The sequence below is a fragment of the Lissotriton vulgaris genome, chromosome 2_1 (genome assembly GCF_964263255.1).
Source record: "Lissotriton vulgaris chromosome 2_1, aLisVul1.2, whole genome shotgun sequence".
NCBI lineage: Eukaryota > Metazoa > Chordata > Amphibia > Caudata > Salamandridae > Lissotriton > Lissotriton vulgaris.
Window position 1 is genome coordinate 388,242,207 of NC_141687.1, and position 18,366 is coordinate 388,260,572.

The 18,366-nt window shown below is 43.4% G+C and overlaps 1 protein-coding gene across 1 annotated transcript in view; it reads left to right on the top strand.

Moving 5' to 3' along the window:
* Positions 1 to 18,366, top strand: part of LOC147730418 (aldehyde oxidase 1-like) — a gene marked incomplete at its 5' end in the record, with an annotated part of 524,934 nt that overhangs the window by 54,251 nt on the left and 452,317 nt on the right. The window contains one exon of the mRNA XM_086954065.1: positions 6,751 to 6,808. Coding sequence (XP_086810191.1) covers positions 6,751 to 6,808 — 58 coding nt within the window. The remainder of the gene's footprint in view (positions 1 to 6,750; positions 6,809 to 18,366) is intronic.

Consider the following 18,366-nt stretch of genomic DNA (forward strand, 5'->3'; position numbering starts at 1 on the left):
AAGCATGTACACAACCAACACATGTGAAAGGAGCCACGCTAGACTGGATAATCTCAAAAACACCTCAATCCTATCAATTGAGCCGTGCGACTGGTCAGATCACCATGCCATTACCTTCCTGATAAACACAGTGAAAACGAACAAGACCTTGCAACCTATAAAACACAAGAAGTGGATGCGAGATACTAAAGATTTGAATATGGAACTCCTAATAGAAAGATGCGAGAAGAACCTAAATCCACCGAACAATCTGCAGAATGTGGAGGATCTTACAGACCACTACACTACAACGGTAACGAATATAGTCAACACCACCATGCCGCTAAAACTGAAAAGAGTCACAGAGAAGGTGAAAAATCCATGGTTCAGTGGAACACTGAATGAAGACAGACGGAAACTAAGACTCGCTGAAAGAAAGTGGAGACAACACCCATCATCTCCTGAACTGAAATCCCTCAGAAAAATCAGGAACGAATACAACAAAAAGATCCTAAGCTCCAAAAAAGAATTTATTAGATCTGAACTAAATAACGCCAAAAACAGACCTAGGAAACTATTCGAGATGTTAAAACAGCAATCCAATAAATTGGCCAAAACTGCCCAAGAAACTACAAAAACTCAACTAAGTTGTGAAGAGTTCTCAACATTCTTCACCGACAAGGCCAACTCGTTGGAAAAAGAGCTCAGAGAAGAAGCTGACAACATTGGCAATACAGACAACCAAACACCCTCAGCGGTCAATAACACAGTGGAAACTACCCATATCAGGACAAAAAACAAAGCACAATGGGATAACTTCAAATTACTTGACCAGAATACCATCACCAAAACACTGTCAGACCTCAAACCTAACAACCACTATAATGATCCACTCCCCTCAAAATGCCTTAAAGAAATAGGCCATATCGTGATTCCCATATGGACGAAAATATTAAACGCCTCTCTATCCCAAGGGACCCTTCCAGATTGCCTAAAAACAGGTCAAGTCATCCCCATCATCAAAAACCTACAGCGGACCCATCAGAACCAAACAACTTTCGCCCAGTAACCAACATTCCTATCCTTGCCAAACTAATAAAAAAATGTGTTCAAAACCAACTAAGCCAACACATTGCTAACTTCTCGCTACTGGACAACTGCCAATCAGGATTCAGAACAGGACACAGCACAGAAACAGCGATACTACATATTGTAGATGATGCACTACAGGCCTTAGACCATAATCAGACATGTCTACTCATCCTCCTTGACCTATCATCAGCTTTTGACACAGTAAACCATGAAAAACTACTGAACAGACTCCATGACAGGATGGGACTGTCTGGAAATGTGCTAAAATGGTTTGAATCATTTCTTCAAAATAGAACGCAAAGATTCCTTGTAAACCAATCACTCTCACCGTCAAGCCCTAACTCAATTGGAGTCCCGCAAGGTTCTACATTATCTCCTTCACTGTTTAACCTGTACGTCGAACCTTTCACAGAAATCCTCAGAAAATCTAAAATATGCTATCATATGTACACGGATGACACACAGATTTACATCAAGATCACATCCCTGGAAGACATCAAGAAAATGAACGAGGCCTTAAAAACGTCACTACAATGGCTAACTAACAATCATTTGAAACTAAATGCGCAAAAAACAGAATTCTTACTAATTTCTCCACCAAAGAAACACATAGAAGTGAAGGAATGGTCCAAAACGATCACAGCGTTAAACTGCACCCCTTCCCTAGTTGTCTCAGCGAAATCACTAGGAATCACACTTGATGAGAACCTAAACATGAAGGCACACATCAAAGCAATGGCAAAAAGTGCCCGCTATCACCTGAACTATATTAGAAAAGTGAAACCATTCATATCTAAGGCGGACCTCAAACTGGCAATCCAATCACTAGTTATCTCGAGGATCGAATATGGATGTACAACTCTAGCAGGTCTACCAAAAATTACAACAGCACCACTAAAGGCATGCCTCAATGCAGCTGCAAGACTCATCACCGGATCAAGGAAACTCGACCATATATCGCCCCACCTGAAAGCCTTAAACTGGCTACCTTACGAGGCCAGAATCCAGCTAAAAATGGCATGCATAACCCACAAAGCGTTCCACTACAACACACCAAGTCACCTCGCGCAGAAAATTAAACTATCTGGAGGAAACAGACTGGGAAGGAGTGCAAAGGAACTGGTGTTGAGACCAGCCAGCTTCCGGAAGAAGCAAAAACATATGATAGAGCTTTCTCAGGAGCAGCCCCCAGAATCTGGAACTCACTTCCTCCAAACATTAGAAAAATTCCAGACACAGCAACATTTAAGAGGGAAACTAAGATCTTCCTAATGAGTAAGTTCCTTCCATAAGCAAGGCTCGGGACTACAAAATATCCGGCCAAGAAATGCAACGAAAAATGCACAGGATATAAACACTTGGGAACTATCGCTTCAAGCACACTTAGATTTAATTGTATACCAAACTTACGTCATATTCTATATATAACTTATGTATAACTTTTAATGGATATTATCTTTATAATGATGCTTACGTAATACCTCATACCACTGGGAACATTTACTATAACAATGCTAGTCAATAACTGCCTCATTTAATGTGAAGCGCTCTGATACCTAAGGGTCTTGTTCGCGCTATAGAAAACTCTTAAAATAAAATAAGATAAAAATAGTGAAGTTAACAGTACACTATATACAGTCACACATATGTGACATAAATTAAAAAGAAAGTTATCCATTTTTGTCCTGTCTCCTTATTTTATACATGTAATGCAAAACATAATAATGATTAATTTGGTCAAGAGAACTGTATGGACATGTATGATGAAAGAGTGCCGACGTTTCGACCCTGAACACAGCGCAAAATTGGTAAGCGGCGCTGCGGGTCTTTCTCAGGACCATGAAAGCGTAGACCCTGCCTTTCCCGTCCACCTTTTGATTTGGATCAGTCCTTGACATGTTGGTGAGATCCTCCGGAACCTGAGCGGTGCCTGTAGCCAGTCACAGCTGCCTTCAACTTTGAGGGTTCCAGGGGCAAGTCCACGCGTTGAATAGAGCAACAGAACATCAGCTACAGCGTCCCGCGAGCATTAAAAAGAGTAACAGAACACCAACTGCAGGATCCGGCACGTGGGGCGCGTGCCGTGCAAATAAAAAACAGATGGTTTCAGGAAGACACACGCAAAGACCAGTGAAAATAATGTAAAAAATAAAACACACGCACAAACATGTGGAAAACCCAGAGCGATTCCAAGAAGTTGTTTTCCTAGAGCAGCGCATGCGCGCTACGCTAGGCTCGACCTAAAAACGGTCCCCACCGGTCCTAAACCGACCCAACCCTTCTGTCCCATCAGGGAAACGGCTGGTGTCCACAACGGCCAGTCCGGCCCTGCAGCCTGACCAGTGCAGGAGATAAGAACCTGAGTGTTTCTGAAAACTGAAGACCCTAACCCTGGTAGTGGGTCGAAACCTGTCTGTCATTGAAGAGAGGGCCACAGACACTGAAAGCAAGCCTCACCCTGACTATCTTTGAAGTGAAGGCCACAGATGCTGACAGTATGTCCTATTCTGATAGACATTAAAGAGAGGGCCACAAATACTGGTAGAGGGTCAGAACACCACTGTCATGAAAGTGATGATGCAAACGCTGGCAGGAGACCAGAGGTAGCACTACATAAGGAGCCATTTCATCGAAGGCCTCACATTGGAAGTGATTACATTGGTAGTACTTTAATTCACCATTAAATATCTATTGATTTTTTTTTATGTTTGCAATCCAATTTATATTTTTATTTATATGAATATATATTCACTGAGAAACGTTTATGCTAACAATGAATAACACTGAGTGATAAAGCGAGAGACAAAGACAAACCTACAGGTCTAGTTCATTTATTGATTGGCTACTTAGATAGAAATATTGGTGGTTATATTGGGTGATTTATTGTTTCATTAGTTGAGTTATTGCTTGGTTTTAGTTTGATGTGTTCATGTGTTAACTAGCTGAAATATATTCAGGGTTGTTGTCATACTCTGCCATGTATTCTACAAATCAGTTTTTTGGTCTGGCGACAGATTAGGACTTCAAATACCTTTAGTTTTCTCTCCAGCCCCAACTTTTCCATATAAAATACATAAACATATAAGTGGGTACACATACAGGGTCTTTCAGTCAACCCTCTTCATCCATTGGTCTGTTCAAGTGCCATTCACATTTTGCTGACACCCACCAAAGCGTACTCCATGGAGAAAAGCAACAGCCCACTTCAGCCATTGACTCTCTTGTACTGTGATCTGCACCATCCCTCGCCTGGCAACGACATCTGATACACAGAGATGTTTGAATTAGAACTATAAACTTTGTTTAATGAATTGGTTCTCACGCAATATTGTTGTTTTCGATATTCTGTCAGTGATCCTTTTAAAGCCCAGGGAAGCTTCTGGTGCCTTTGTCACTTTCCATAGCTCACAGAGAATAACTGCAACAGGGGCAGGTGCCTTTAAAAGAGAGAAGGAAAGTTAGGGAGAGAGGGATGGTGAGAGAGTGAGAGAGAAGGAGCGAGAATGGATGGATGGAAAGACAGGGATATATCAAGAATAGGAAGGGAGCCGGCTTTGAACACGTTTTCCACTGCTGTTTTTGTTTCCCTAGTCTGGCCCTGATAACTGCAACTTTGTAATCACAGTCCACAGTTAAGGCTGGAAATCCAAGGGTGTCTCAAGATAGGCAAGAATACCACCAAAACCTGCCGTAGGACAACACTGTCTATTTGCTCATGCCTAACCACATAAACCTTATAAATTGTGTTTGAGAGTGTACCTCGGGCCAGGCGGTGCTAAGTCCTTCTGGGCCAGATGTAAGCCATTGAATTTTGCAACTCGCAAATTGAGACATATTGCTAAATTCAATGTACAGCAGTGTCTCAGGCACTGTTTGCAATTCCCAATGGGGCGCAAATTACATGCCTCATGAATATTAATGAGGCTGTCTCAATTTGCGACCCCATTGGGAATGGCTAGCACTTCCAGGGATGCTGGCCTGCTGGAGTCAGCAGACTACCAGGTCTGGGACTGCTATGTTAATAAAGCATTATTTAAAAAAAATGCAGCCCATTTTCCTTAAAAGGAAATAGGATGCATTTAAAAAATGAAAATTAAACTTTTTAGTTTAATTTTTCAAGGGCAGGCAGTGGTCCCTTATACCACTGCCTGCCCTTAAAAAATGATTGTGCACTAATTCACAAGGGGCTTGATTCTCCTTAGCACACACTTTTATAAACTAATGCACGTATATAAATGTGTTTCCACCATACATTTGACACACAAAACTGATTTTCAGTCCTTTTATTCAGGGTGGTTGACTGAAAGATAGAAACAGCAGAGGGGACGAATAACTCTCCGTCAAAGACAGCGGCTAAAAGCTGCCAAATATTGAACCAATATATTGGTTTCCACAATAAAGAAGATTTCCGTATATTCACGACATCCCCACAAGAACCCCTTCGAGGGTTGGAATTATCACCTCGAAAAATAACGAGCGACACATTGGAGAATAGCCTTGAAAAAGTCGGGGGTTACATTCCCCAAAACGACGAAACACGTGTCGGCTGTGACGTCTCCTGAAATAAACTTCAACCACCCTGAATAAAAGGACTGAAAATCAGTTTTGTGTGTCAAATGTATGGTGGGAACACATGTATATACGTGCATTAGTTTATAAAAGTGTGTGCTAAGGAGAATCAAGCATCTTGTGGCATCTGCCTAACCAGAAGAGGATAGTGGTTCTCTTCTCCTTTTAGCACCACTGAAAAGTCATAACCAGAGTACCTACAACTAGGCAAAGTGTACACTCCTCTGTAGCGCCATCGCCTAGTAACATTACCACTAGCCAAGCAGTAAAATAATTCACAAGGGGGTAGGGTCCCCTGGGGACCCCTTCCTTTTTGCGAATGGTTTACCGCCTAATTGAAGTAGGTGGTAAACTGCGAGTGTTTTGCGACCGCAAATGCAGTCGCAAAACACTTTTTTATCGCAATAGCACTCGCTATTAGGAAGGTACGCCCTCAGCACGCCCCTTCCTAATAGCGAGCCGCAACCCTATTTTGTGAGTTGCTAATAGATTAGCTATGTGCAAAACAGGGTTAGTACATTGTGCCACCCTTTAGTGCGGCCGCAAACGGATCAAATGCCCACTTGCGACTGCAATAAACCGTCGTACATCTGGCCCTATGTGTGTCTTTTGAGTTTTCACAGTTTGAATAGGCCTACTTCCCTAAGGTAAATAAAAGACATTTCTAATGAGATAGCTCTGACAAAGCCCCGAGTTTATTGAGTAAAGTCACTTGTGTCACACAGTCTGAGGGTTACAAATCTTCAACAACCTGCATGAATAGCCCTAGACTGCACTGACTACCCTTGCAAAGTGTAGAAAGCGAGTTGCTTATCCAGTTGGAGTCCAATACTACCTTCGGCCCTGGGCCTTGTGTAACTAATACCAGGCACATGTTACCAATGGCTGGCCCAAAATGCAGACGAAAGGCCTAGCACGTGCTCTACCATTTCACAAGGTTTCCCTGTGTTTGTTTATTCTGCAGTTACATGGTATTTGGCACTTATTGTGATTATGAAGCTAGCTTGAATGCGGAGGGATGTCTCCTGTACACTTATTGAAATCTTAATGTCTGGTTCAGTGATTGTTGTGTAGATTGGCTGATTCTGGTGTCTTCTATGCTCCCTGCAGATCGTGGAGAAGGATGCTGACCCCGAACAGATGCTGCTGCCCTACCTGAGAAAGAACCGTATCCTTTACCTCCATCAACTGCATGCATCATTTTTAAGATATTTAAATTAAATGTATTGTTTTACATCAATAGAGATTATTAATATTCATTAAGAAATCGTGGCTCTCATTCCCATTACAGCAACAAATTCTGTCGTAACCAGTATATAATGATTTTCAACAGTTTTATAACTAACACTAAATTGACTATGTACAATTTTCTCTCTCACTATAAGGAGTACAAGTAATCAAATCCCCATTGTTTTGATTCCAGCCCATGTCCCTATTTACTTTTTCTTTGTTGCTTTTTAGGTCTCGCCTAGGCAACGCGCATGCGCTGCTCTAGAAGATGACCTTTTGGAATTGGTCTGCCCTTTTCAAGCACTCGTGCCTGTGCTGCCATCCACCTTGCGGGAGTAAGCAGCGGCGCACAGGGGCCATCTGTTTGTAATTAGCGTGGCTGCGCATGCTTGTTTACCCTGCTCCTGGGATGCCCTGTTAGACAATTAAATATTATCCGCCTCCTTTTTAAAGTTGCTGTTGTAAAATGTTTAAGGGTCATTCGATCATTGTGGCTGCCTGTAATTTAGTGCTTGGTTAAGCAGTGTTTTATTCATTTTTCATTCACAAGTAATAATAACAATGAAAACAATGTTCGACACAGTTGAAAGACATGTTATTTAAAATAAAGCCACTAGTAAAACTACCACTACTTATTGCTATACTTGCATTAAAAAATAAAAAAAACTATCGCACCAGCTTGTCAAGGCAAGGAATACTGGCTTTGCCAGTGCTTGTTTTAAAGTTGTTAGGGAAACCCTTCCTACCTTGTGAAACAAGCAGAATGCAATTGATGTAGACTATTGACTTTTGCTACAATTGTGGCCCCTGCGCTTTAGCTTTAAATATCTTAAGCTAAAGCGCGGGTGCCATGATTATTCAAAAGTATAGAAACCAAAAGAAAAGGTGTGGGGACACATTTGTTTCTGTTTCTTTACTTTTGAAGCAATTGTGGCACCCACACTTTAGCTTAGGGTGTTTTCAGCTAAAGCTTGCGTACCACCATGGTAAGAAAAGGAAGGAAATAGGGGAAAAAAAGCATGCAGCCGCGTTCTGCACCACAAATAAGAACAGAAAAGTGCGCCCGGTAGTAACTGTTTTTATGAAGTGCGGCTGATACAGGTGATGTTGTTGTGCCTCAGGTACGGGGCCAGCGATGTGCATAATGACGTGAGTCACCGTGAAGTGGTGCTGCGCAAAACTCAACCGACAGCACTCCGAAGCAGCAGAAGGAGTTTTGGGCTATATTGGTGTGCCTCGGTTATGGGGCCGACGTTTGGTAAAGTGAGAATTGTCCTGCGAGCTGCGCCATGGAGAATAAAAAAAAGGCACTGTCACCATAATAAAAGATAAAGCGTGGCCCTAGGCATGCCGTGCTGGAAGTGCTCTGTATGTCACTGAGAGTGTCCTGCCTGCAACAGCAGGCAGGACAAAACCATTTAAGAAAATAGTGCTCGTAGACTGTAATTAAAACCTACAGAGAAACAACAAATGTAACAGGGGGTGTCCTCATGGAAGGTTACAATTAGAGAAAAGGTGGTACTAACAATGGACTGCTAAGCCTATTGAAGAATGAAAAGTCATCATTTACAAAGGACAGTGACAGGAGCTAATTAAAAAGATGGGCGGAAAGTAGGCCGAACTTCATGTCCATATCCTGAATACAACATGTCTCGAAGAGACAGCGGAAGTGCTGCCTAGGTGAGACCTAAAAAATGGGTTATCACTGGGCGCTCCACACCTTGTGGAGAAAGTCTGTGTCGACAAGAGTACATCTAGTCCAGCTCAAGGCAGCAGTATGTAGCATGACATTCAGTCTGTGGGGTGTGAGGTTTGTGATGTGTACATAGTTAAACTGTGTGAATTTAAATTGCGTGTTTCATGAGATAGTGTACATGTGTTCTAGAGTCTGCGCCCACTCCTTCTCATGGAGCGGCCCGCACCTGATAAGCTCCCATCTAGTGCGCAGACAGCAGGTTATCAGAAATCCTAGCAATAATAATTTTGTAAAACCAAGATATGAATCCACGACTGTGTCCAAAGGTTAGTAAAGTGTACAACAAGTCATGTGTGGGAGGCTGAGGATCTAAAGCCCTGGTGAGTTAATGCTCCACCAGTGCAAGCACTCCATAAATTAAAAATTGGGTACTTGATAAATCACTCTCTGCCATCAAAGACTCCAGGCTCCAGAATGAGCCCTCAAAGTAAGTCCCTCAATGTTACTATGTCTGTAACCTACTCCCTCGTCTGACAGGTCAGAAACACCTCTTGCTGTTTTCAGGCCCACCATACGTGCCACAGGGGCATAGGGAGGGATGTGCCCTAGTCGTCGTAGTGCCGTTTACCAACTTTGGAGGGCAATAGTAAAGAGTTTCGGTTTCTGGGTAGGAGCTAGGCTCGCACTCAACAACATCACCAGTAACGCCTCCTCCCTATAAGCTTCTCCAAACTCCACCAATTCAGCAAGACCAACTAACACCAGCTACTGAGCAGGCCACTGCAGCTGCACCGCAAAGTAGTATAGTTCATAATCGGGAAGCCCTTGGCCCCTCTGTAAGTGTGTCTTTGGAGTGTGCGCAGTGACTCTCCATATTGCCCCCAGTCCCATATCAATTCCCGGAGCAGTGTTTAAAGATCTAAAGCAGCCCTTCAGAATCCAAACTGGGAGATTTCCAAAGTAGTAGAGGACTCTGGGCAGTATGATCATCTTTCCCTTTAATGCCTAGAATGGCGCTAGCAGTCTAAGGGTCTGCTAGAAGGCAACATTACCCCTCAAGCGATACAATGCACCTGATCCCCCTGCCCCACCAGGTTGCTTTGCTGGTATCTGAGTCCAAATGGAACACCTTGAATCCCAAGTACTTAAAGACTCTCGATTCCCACTGGATTCCCAGGTGCTGTACACCTCCCGGAAGGGCCAGGAGTTTCGATGACACTGGGAATGCACGCCTTCCTTGAGGTGGTGCACAATCCTGACACCCGTTCAAGGTCCTCCAATAGGTCCACACACCATGGAATGTCATGCTATCTATTTTTTAATTCCTTTGCATTTTCATAGCCAACATTCCACTTCTGTGGGCAAACCAGTAGGCACACCTTTCTCAGAATGAGTCCCACAAGAAATGCCGGTGTGCCTGAGGCACAGTAAGCCACATGCTAGCGTGAGGTCGGTGCAGCTGGGACAAAGTCAGGCCCATGTTAGGCACAAGTCAGGAGATTTTCTAAAAGCGCAGTGTCTGAAAGGACAGTGGTGTTGTGATAGACTTGTTTACATGTCTGAAGATTTACTGATAGGTCTGTGTCTGAAAGAAAGTGGTTTTGGGGTAGAGTCAATCAATCAATCAATCACAATACTTTATTCAGTATAAATAATACCATTAAAGTACAAATAAAATACATCATAGTTAAAAAAGACAAAACAAATTAAAATGATACATATTCAATTCATCCGTGATTAAGAACCCCTCCCCTTATTAAATTCCTTCATGAAGCCATTGAAAGACATCACGGGCCACCTGTGTGCACCCGATGCCCCTTGTTGTTCTGAGCCTGACCGCTGCCCTTAAAAAATTTACAGTACAAAACAGAGTCAATGCATCTGTGGACAATCTGAAAAATAACAGGGCCACCCTTGCATGTTTAAATCTAGCTTTCTTTAAAATATTTTTTTAAAAAGAGGCCTCTAGGTTGTGAATAAAGGGGACATAATAAAACAAAGTGAAGGGTATCCTGTGGAGACAGATAGTCGCAGCCACACAGTCCCTTCATCTCTGTAGACGATGTATATCCTGCCGGTTCAGCTAGTATATGGTGCAGAAGATGAAGACTAAACCGTGTCATGGGCATTATGGAAGTAAGACAAATAAGGCTCAATACCGACGCATGTTTTAGTCAAAAGATATTCTCTCACTGTTGGCTTAATCAGCTCCCTGTCTTCCCTAAGTGTTGTGACATGCTTGAGAAACCGGTCCTTAAACACTGCCTTATCCTGCATGGATATTTTTGCAGAATTAGTAAAGAGATCTGCACATCCTATTCCTTCTAGGGCAGGGGTCTCCAACCTTTTCTGTAGTGAGAGATAATTCTGCTCAAGGAAAGTTCCGCCGAGCTACTATCATATTTTGTCACTGTAAAATGCTGATGATATGTATTAACATTACACTAGGATCACCCTAAGAAAGATTTATCAGGAGTCACCACCCAAGCATTCCAGTTATAATCAGAATGCTAGGAAAACGTTTATCAATATTGAATGCTTATAATCCAGGAAAGTTAAGATCATCACATGCTTTGTGCCACAAAGGGTACTACTACAGCAGTAAGTCTCCCCAACTCAAATTGAATTATCATTCAGCTAACAACTTTAAATGTGTTTTAGAATTTTTAATATTTTGTCTTCATTAGCATATTAGTTTTTAAAAATACACATATTTTTCTCCACTTTCCACTTTCCAGCAATCAAACTCAATTTTCCAAAAGAAAAACCTTTTCAGAAAAAGCATAACTTGCTCCTTTAAAACTTAAATCAGTTTTCATTGTTAGAAAATACACAGTCCCTAAACATCAGCTTTTCGTTCTTATTGAGTACCGCCATGTAAAAATGCCAGGGATGGACAAATTCTGCTTCAAATACCCAGGAATTGGAATCATAGGCCATGCATGCTCACCATTACACTATTAAGGCATCTGTTATGCTAATAATGCCCACCATTAAACCGGGGCTACCACTGTGCCGCAGCTGGATGCCCAACATAAATCAGTTATGGACATTATTATGGGAGAAGTGGTTGCCACCCTGTCAGGAATGGCTATAAGCAGGCCAGTCATGCTCTTAATATGTCAGTGATGGCAGAAAGTATGTAATTACTAGACTTGTATGCCCACAATAGTAAAGGATGTAATATTATGGCAATGGCACAATTATACCATGAACTGGCACAATTGCGTCAGATGATGGGGACAGCATACATATTTGGCAGCCCTTGAGACTAGGAGTAGCTTTAAGGAACCAACACTGTTTATTAGGGAAGGACACAATGTCACACAAACACACAAAAATGAATATGATGCACTAATTTTCTCTGCCCTAGATGCATCCTCTCTTCTCTCAGCTCTTTGGTTGATCATGCTCCCAACTAACACATTTTCACTCTTGTCTAGTTCTTGCAGTCACACACTTTGGGCGGATAGCCCTGGTTACTGCTTCCACTATTCATTTGATCTCACACACGGTGTGACTGATAGAGCAGGGCATATAACATGGCCAATCTCCTTCTTAGGTAGATTTAAAGTAGATAAAGATGGTTCATGTGACAGACACATAGGCCAACACTGTACCCTACACATGATTCAAACACCCTCCGCATACTTCGCAAGACATTTAAATGGATCCCTCCAGAATCTAGGAAGACCGTCACCCATGCACTCATCACCAGCAGGCTGGACTACCGGAATGCCCTCTAAGCCGGAATCACCAAATCTCTGTTCCACAAACTCCAGACCGTCCACAACGCCACAGCCAGACTCGTCTTCACCACCCACGACAAGACCACATCAACCAGCACCTACAGGACCTCCACTGGCTCCCCTTCGACAAAAGAGTGACCTTCAAGCTGCTCACACACTCACAAAGCCCTCCACAACACCGGACCCCAATACCTCAACGAAAGAATCATCTTCTATGCCTCCAAGAGAAACCTCAGCTCTGCTGACCAGGCCTTGGCCGAAATCACCTGCATCCACAGAGCCAGAACAGGAGGCAGATCCTTCTCCTACATCGCGGCCAAGACCTGGAACAAACTGCCCCTCAGCATCAGACAAAGCCCAACACTGAAAGCATTCAGGAAGAGCCTAAAGACCTGGCTTTTAGAATGACTGGAGGTGCCCAAATGCCCCCCCCCGAGCACTTTGAGACTCTCACGGGTGAGTAGTGCACTCTATAAATCCCTGATTGATTGATTGATAGGCCAACAGAGTGTGTGTTTGAGTGTTATCAAGAGGTCCTGCCATTGGTTTGGCTGTCTGTAACTCTTACGGGTAATTAAAAGAGCAGTGCTGCCTTCTTTAATATACACAGAATCCCTGAGATCAGATTGGTTTGGCTTCACCTCTGAGAGCTACTTTGAGGGTGCTGGTGAGCTACCAGTAGCTCCCGAGCTACTGGTTGGAGATGCCTGTTCTAGGGTCTCCTTCACATACTTAAGCCATGGGATGTTCAGCCCCAGTCGCGGGCAAGGCAGTCTGCTATGACCTGCCAGCTAAATGTGGCCTCTGTGTTTGCCAAAATTTTAGCCCAGCAGATTAGGGGTTTGACTCCCAACCTATCATTAATGTGACAGATGCCAAGTTCTTCATGGACAATATGGGAAGGTGTACTCTGAGGCACTTTGAGTAAGTGCTGAAGATACTTATTTTCCTCTATTTGTAAATGCTGCACATCAATGAATCCCCATACCTCGCTTCCATAAAGGACTTTGGCACAACACATAGAGCTGTATAATCTCAAAATTTACTCAGGTGACCAACGGCCTAACCTTTGTGCAAAATTCATGATTGACCCAGAGCAACTAGCTAACGTGCGACATTTATCCTCTAATACATTTTTTAAATTTAGACGACCGTCAACTAAAATCCCCAGGTACGAGAAAGAGTGCACCTTTCCCAGGCGATGAGATCCAATCATATAATCATACTTTTTACTTGGTTTTTTGCCCACTTCCATAATGTATGACTTAGACAGATTGGGGGACAGATCTAAATTCTCCATAAAGGAAACTAAGCCATCTATCAGAATTTGCAGCCCTTTGGGCGTGCGGGCAAGGAGAACGGCGTCATCCGCATAAAGCAGGACAGGGATCCCTGTTGAACCAATCCTCAGTGTATCAATCTTTAAAGTGCTAAGTGCCTGATCCAAACTATTTACGTACAAGGTAGACAAAAATGGGGCCAGGCTGCAGCCCTGTCTGACCCGGATGTATGACGTTACAACGCATACTTTAACAACGCATACCATTACAACGCAATTTTTACAACGCAAGATCCTTTACAACGAATGCCTTTACAACGCATGACATTATATCGCAGATGCTACTACAACGCATGCCATTACAACGTAAGTATAGGTAAGTATATAATTTTTTTTAAAATGCAATTAATAAATATTTATTTTATTTTATTTATTACATTTTTTTAATGTATTTGTAAATATATATAAATATAAAACCCAAACCTACCTCTGAACCCTAAAAATACCCCTGTACCCCAAACCCCATACCTATCCCTAAACCCTAAAAATACCCCTGTACCCCAAAACCCAAACCTAGCCCTGAACCCTAAAGATACCCCTGTACCCCAAAACCCAAACCCCCAAACCTAGCCCTGAACCCTAAAAATACCCCTGTACCCCAAAACCCAAACCTAGCCCTGAACCCTAAAAAAATCCTGTACCCCATAACCCAAACCTAGCCCTGAACCCTAAAAATACCCCTGTACCCCAAAACCAAAACCTAGCCCTGAACCCTAAAAATATCCCTGTACCCCATAACCCAAACCTAGCCCTGAACCCTAGAAAAATACCCCTGTACCCCAAAACCCAAACCTAGCCCTGAACCCTAATAATACCCCTGTACCCCATAACCCAAACCTAGCCCTGAACGCTAAAAATACCCCTGTACCCCAAAACCCAAACCTAGCCCTGAACCCTAAAAAATACCCCTGTACCCCAAAACCCAAACCTAGCCCTGAACCCTAAAAATACCCCTGTACCCCAAAACCCAAACCTAGCCCTGAACCCTAAAAATACCCCTGTACCCCAAAACCCAAACCTAGCCCTGAACCCTAAAAATACCCCTGTACCCCATAACCCAAACCTAGCCCTGAACCCTTAAAATACCCAAACACCCCAAAACATATACCTAGGAAACCCAAAACATATACTCCTATACTAATACTTACTTTTTAAAATTACTTAAATTAATGTATTTAATTTATTTGTAATATTTATTAAAATAATTAAATAATTTTTTTAAATTAAATAAATGTTTAAAAAAAGATAAACTTACCTATACTTACATTGTAATGACATGCGTTGTAATAGCATCTGCGATGTAATGTCATGCGTTGTAAAGGCATTTGTTGTAAAGGATCCTGCGTTGTAATGGTTGCGTTGTAAAAGCAGTCCGTTGTAATAGTTGCGTTGTAACGGTTGTTTCCCGTCTGACCCCACTTGAGCATAAGAAAGGTTCGGTATTGCTTTCCTCCTGATTATATCTGACTGTGGTGTTCTGATGCAGAGATTTTAAAATGTTAATAAGTCCGGGGTCCATGCCAAGGTCACCCATGATTGCCCATAATTTCCTCCGGTTAACTCGGTCAAAAGCCGCCGTCAAGTCCATGAATGCCAGGTACACGGTTTCTTGGCTGGCAATGGTGTACTTGGCTACAGGTAGATATGAGTTAAGACATTGATTGTGGTTGACTTTCCTGGCCTAAAGCCATATTGGGTGTCAGTTATGAAGTGCTGATCCTCAGCCCAGTCCATTAGCTGGCTGAGGATAACCTTCCCTAAAACCTTTGCTGACACGTCAATTAGGGAAATTGGTCGATAACAAAGTGGACTAACCTTTTTACCTTTTTTTTAAATGGGAACAATCGTGGCTATGGACCAGGATGGCAGAATGACTGTGTCCCCTGCTGCATTAATGACTCTGGTGAGAATGGATGCCCAAAGATCTACTTTACTCAAAAAAAGGTCAGGTGGAATCCCATCAGTACCCGGGGCCTTGTTCCGGGTCAGGCCTTCAATCCCTGCCTTGATCTCACCCAGAGAGAAAATTGTCGGGGTGATATTCTGTTCCCCCTGTCATCCTCCGACTGAGCCTCAACCAAAGCAGTGATTATAGATCCCATGAAAATGCTCATGCCATTACCCCGGCAGGATATTATTAGCTACCCTGGGTTTGTTTGCCTCTTGGAAGCAAGGATTGTTTATAACTTTCCAAAAGGCGGTTGTGTCCTTTAACTGCATCGCCTCCCTCAGGTCGTCCCAGGCTTGCTGTTGTAAATTGGTTTTACGGCCTTTAACTGCCAATTGTACTTTGTCCTGCAAAGGGTCACCCTACCCTCATCTCTTGGTGAGGATTTTAGAGTGACTTTCAGCTCTCTCAAGAGACGGGAACACTGTTGGTCAAACCAACTTGGGTCGTTCGATCTAGTTCTGTATGATGTAGTCCTGAGAAGGCCGTCAATTAATTGAGCAACACCCTCGAAGGCCATGACTAGTACAACCTCCTCCACATTTGGGTCTAAACAGTTCGCAATGAGCTGTTCACCATCTTTCGATAACGCTCTGTAAAAAGCTTCGCCATTAGCCTGTGACCATCTCAGCCTCCTGCCTTGATCTGTGGCACATACCACCACCCCACCACTCTCTGTGGTTTCTTGCAAAGGTTTAACTCCACAAAGGACATGACAAGCGGATTATTGTTGCTAAAAATACTCAAACATATTTTAAAACCTGTGACCCATTTTTTTAGTATTTTGGAGAAAAAAAATAAAATCGAAAAAAGAGACATATCCTCTCCCTTTGAATGTGGGGTGGACCGTTTTGTCCTTCCCAACTTCAGCCATACCCATGGTGTGCATGAGGGTGTGCGTGCATGTTTAATAACTTGCATAGTGCCCTTCCCCCCTTTGTATGTTCCATATGAGGGCCCTCTTCCAGAGTACACGATGAACAATCCCCACAGTTAGCTTTCAAATTTGGACACAGATGGCAATTAAAGTCGCCAGTTAAGACCAAACGAGGCACTAATGTATGGTGGGATTGAGGTCCGTGAAGTTCCATGTTTGGATGGTTAAGCTCTTGCGTACAGGTTGCTAGATGATCTGGGGGTGGATTTACAGCTTCCTCAGTTGCGCTCACCATATCTGTCCCTCCCGAATCTGTAATGATAACATTGGTTCCATGGACATGAACACCCTTAATTGCCCCCGGCAAGCCCAGTCAATCGATGTCATTTAGATCTCTTACATTACTAAGGGGGGCATACAGATTATATACCGGGACTATGGGGCCTCCCCCATACGCTCCCACCACGTGCCCCCTGTGTTTGTGATGGTTATTCAGGTTTATTGTGTGTCTATAAAAGAAGCCCAATGGGAGCATTTTAATACTTAAACCACCCTCATCTTGATAAAACCCCTTACTCTGAGTAAGCAGCTTGCGTACGAGCTCAGGGTACCTTAAAAACACAATCACCCATCCCTGCCAATCCAAGACACCCTTCTAGCCATCAGAATGTGCCTGTGATCGATGATGTTAAATCCTACATTCCTACACATCCAGTGCTCTGCCTTGTTAATCAACATTATGGGGGATTCTTCTCCATCACTCGTGCAGGCCGGGATGCCTGTCAGGACCACTGTATATGGACATGAGGCGGGGGGGGGGTAGATCTAAAACCGGCAGTTCTGAGGTCCCCCGGGCACTGTAAACTGACAACTCCCCAGAGTGTTGCTGTATAGTGGCTCTACCCCCTATTTAAGTGGTGGCTATTTGTTGAACTGCAATGTTGCCTGCAGTCCCTGCCCTCAAATCCCTATGTCCCCTGGGAGTAATACTTGTGCTATTTAAATTTCCTTCCAGCGGAGCTGGGTATGGCTCTCTACTCCTCCCATCCTGTGTGCCCGAAGGCTGTTCATTAACACAATTTCCCCCCTTCCCCGCTACTCGGGTGGGTGCAACTGGTGATTTGGAAACCTCTGATTCCCCACAATGGCTAGATACACACCGGCTAGCCTCATTAACAGGTGCGCAATATGGTCCAAAAATAGCGACATTTTTTCCTCTATAGATCTTAGTTTACCTAGTAAGGGCCCCAAAAGAACAGTTAGCGTCGTTTCCACCCTTTTCCAGTACTCAGTGTCAGCCCCCAGCCCCGCACTAGCACCTTCACCATTATCGGACATTTGGTTGTCTACAGAGCCTGCTATATCAGGGGGCTAGTTACATTAGTCTCTGGTCTGGGCTTTTGTTTTGGTTCAGAGGACACCCCACCCCTGGTTCGCTTGGCTGGAGCCTCGTCGCTAACTAGTGGCTTTGTGGTGCTATCTAGTTTGGAGGCCCTTTTTTAATGAGTAATAAACTCCCCATCTGAGCTTGATGTAGTTACATTACTAGAGGTTGGTGTAATAGGTTCAATAGCCCCAGCCCCCTGCCCTGGCAAAGAGCCAGAATCAGTATCCCCTACAGTATCCCTTACAACATTCTGTGAAAGGCTTAGGCTACTACAAACAGACTGCATCTCTATACGTTCTTGCAACAGGGGAGATGACAGAGGTGGAGGGACAATAGAGGTGGCTCGTTCTATGTTATTACCTCCAGGTATGGCTAGACACGAATGATCCCCCGTCGTTAGGAGATTTAGTCATAGCTAAACCGCCCGTAGGTGAGCGTTTTTAAGCCACAATAGTGTCCATGGAAAGTCTTTTCTCCGTGAGCTGAATCTGATGAACCAG